Source organism: Galeopterus variegatus, unplaced genomic scaffold, assembly GCF_000696425.1.
Source record: "Galeopterus variegatus unplaced genomic scaffold, G_variegatus-3.0.2 Scaffold647, whole genome shotgun sequence".
Lineage (NCBI taxonomy): Eukaryota > Metazoa > Chordata > Mammalia > Dermoptera > Cynocephalidae > Galeopterus > Galeopterus variegatus.
The window spans coordinates 505,862-508,525 of record NW_007726758.1 but is presented as its reverse complement, the minus strand read 5'-3'; the positions used below and the strand labels follow the sequence as shown (position 1 = coordinate 508,525).

The 2,664-nt window shown below is 32.8% G+C and overlaps 1 protein-coding gene across 1 annotated transcript in view; it reads left to right on the top strand.

Annotated features, from left to right (window-relative positions):
• The first annotated feature begins 2,362 nt into the window (after positions 1 to 2,362).
• The window catches only part of ZNF404 (zinc finger protein 404), a 6,351-nt gene continuing 6,049 nt past the window's right edge, over positions 2,363 to 2,664 (top strand). The window contains exon 1 of the mRNA XM_008570951.1: positions 2,363 to 2,535. Within this exon, the coding sequence (XP_008569173.1) occupies positions 2,391 to 2,535 (145 nt within the window). The 5' untranslated portion in view covers positions 2,363 to 2,390. The remainder of the gene's footprint in view (positions 2,536 to 2,664) is intronic.

Below are 2,664 nucleotides of genomic sequence, written 5' to 3'. Positions count from 1 at the left end.
CCTAAACCCAATAAAAATCCCAAGCCATTCTCCTTTCTCTGCTCTCTTAAGCCTTTTTTTTATACCTTCTTGACAGTCACTCTGCTCTCCCCAGAAAGCCCTATTTGCGAGTAATAAATATTTTTCATCCTTCCCAGGATATGTGATGTCATCAGTCTCACCATCTGAACCAAATTTTGGGTGGGGGTTCATCATTTCTTTGTAGGGTGGCTATGACATGTTGCTTGTCTTTTTGTTCTTTTAACAGTGATTGTTGAAGACCAGAAGTTTTAACTTTGATGAAATGAAGTTTATCAGCTTTTTCTTTTATCAACTGTACTGTTAATGTATCTAAGAAATCTTTACCTAACCCAAGGTTACATAGATTTTTATACTATATTTTATCCTAGAAGATCTATAGTTTTAGGTTTTATATTTAGGTCTATGGTTTATTTTAAGTTAATCTTGGCATATGGTGCAAAGTATAATTGTGGGGTTTTTTGGCATATAGATACCCAATTGTTCCATTACCACTTTTTGAAATGACTATGCTTTTTCCACTGAATTGCCTTTGCACTTTTGTTGAAAGTCAGTTGTCTCTGTCTGTGTGGGTCTATTTCTTGAATCTCTATTCTGTTTCATTGATTTATTTGTCTGTCTTTACACTAACACTATATTCTTATGATTACCATAATATTACATTAAATTTTCCATTCGGTGGCGTAGTCCTCCAACTTTGTTCTTTTTCAAGTTGTCTAGGCTATTTTAGGTCTTTTGTGTTTGGAATCTGCTTGTCAGTTTCTACAAAAAGTCTGCTGGGATTTTGGTTGAGATTATGTTCAATATGTAGATCTGTTTGCAAAGATAAAAGTCATCTGACCCATGAACATGTTATATCTCTCCATTTATTTAGGTCTCTTAAAATTTTTCTGAGCAATTATTTGTAGTTTTTGGAGTATGAGTGTTACACATCTTTTGATAGATTGATCCGTAAGTATTTAATATTTTTTCATTCAGTATTCAGTATTTTTTATTTCAGTTTTCACAATTGTTGCTAATAGTAAAATGTGATTGATGTTTGAATATATCTTTTCACCTTGCTAAACTCACATAATAATTTTAGTGACTTTTTATTAGATTCTATTGGATTTTCTATATAGACAATCATATGTCATCTGTGAATAAAGAGATTTTTTACTTCTTTTCCAATCTGGATGCCATTTATTTCCTTTTCTTGCCTGATTACACTGGCTAGAATCTCTAGTACAATGTTGAATAGAGGTTGTGAGAGTAGATATCCTTGCCTTATTCCTGATCTCAGGAGAAAAGCATTCAGCCTTTCAGTATTAAATGTGATGTTAACTACAGGTTTTTTTATAGGTGCCATACATTAAGTTAGGATGTTCCCTTCTGTTCTTATTTCGCTGAGGTTTTTTAAGCAAGTGAATTTTAGATTTTATCAAATACTTTTTCTGCATCTATTGATATGATAATATGGTTTTTCTTTGCAGTTTGTTAATAAGGTGAATTATATTGATTTTTTAAACATTAGACTAGCATTGGATTCATATAATAAACAACACTTGGTCATGATGGACTGCCCCTTTTTATATATTGTTGGGTTCCATGTGCTAAAATTTTGTTTAGAATCTTTGCATCTATGTTCATGAGGGATACTGGTTTGTAGTTTTCTCTTCTTGTAGTGCCTTTATCTGGTTTTGCTATGAGGATAACACTCAGGGAGTCCACCAGGTTTTGCTTTGGTTCTCCCTCCCTGGAAACTGTCTCCTTGCAGCAAACTAGGGAAATCATAGGTCTCACCTCATTGGTTATTGTCTTTCAAGGATCACGGTTTTTCATTGCCTAATGTTTCTTGTCATAAACACTATCGTTTCATATATTTTGCCCAAGTTTTCAGTTTTTGCATACAGGAGGGTAAATTCAGTCCCCGTTATTCTATCTTGGCTGGAAGAGATTTTGTAATACATTGGGCAGGGGTGGAGGGATTTTATCAATTCTTTTTACATGTTCCTTGAAGAGAAAAGATGTAAGAACTTGTATTTATTAATAGTCTGTGGTTTAGGAACATAGAAGGTAAGCATATATATATATATATATATATATATATATATATGCTTGTATATACCATTTCATTTAATTGGGAAAGTTTTACTACCTTATTTATTTTCATACATTTGGATATTTTTTTCCATGTTACTAAGGAAATTTTGTGTGCTACAACAGGATTCTTCAAGATTGTACAGGCTGTCTACTTAATATATGTTAATTTATATTCTCTCATTTGACCATGTCATGATCTTGTAACTTCAGAGTACTTGTTTTTATATATTGCCCTTTACTGCAATTCAATATTCCATCTTGAAAACTTTTTTTTACTTTTACAAATAATAATGGGTTTGTCATTTCAGGTACCATTGACATTCAGTGACGTTGCCATAAACTTCTCACAGGAGGAGTGGGAATGTCTAAACTCAGATCAGAAGGATTTGTACAGAGATGTGATGTTGGAGAATTATGCTAACTTGGTCTCACTGGGTAAGGATATCTGAATGAAATGATGTAGAATCTACTCTCTGGAATATCAGCCTTTTTCAGTGTATATCTTATGGTCTGTGCCAAAAAAACAGCTAATTTCTGCTCCATGTTCTCAAAGGATTTGTTTGA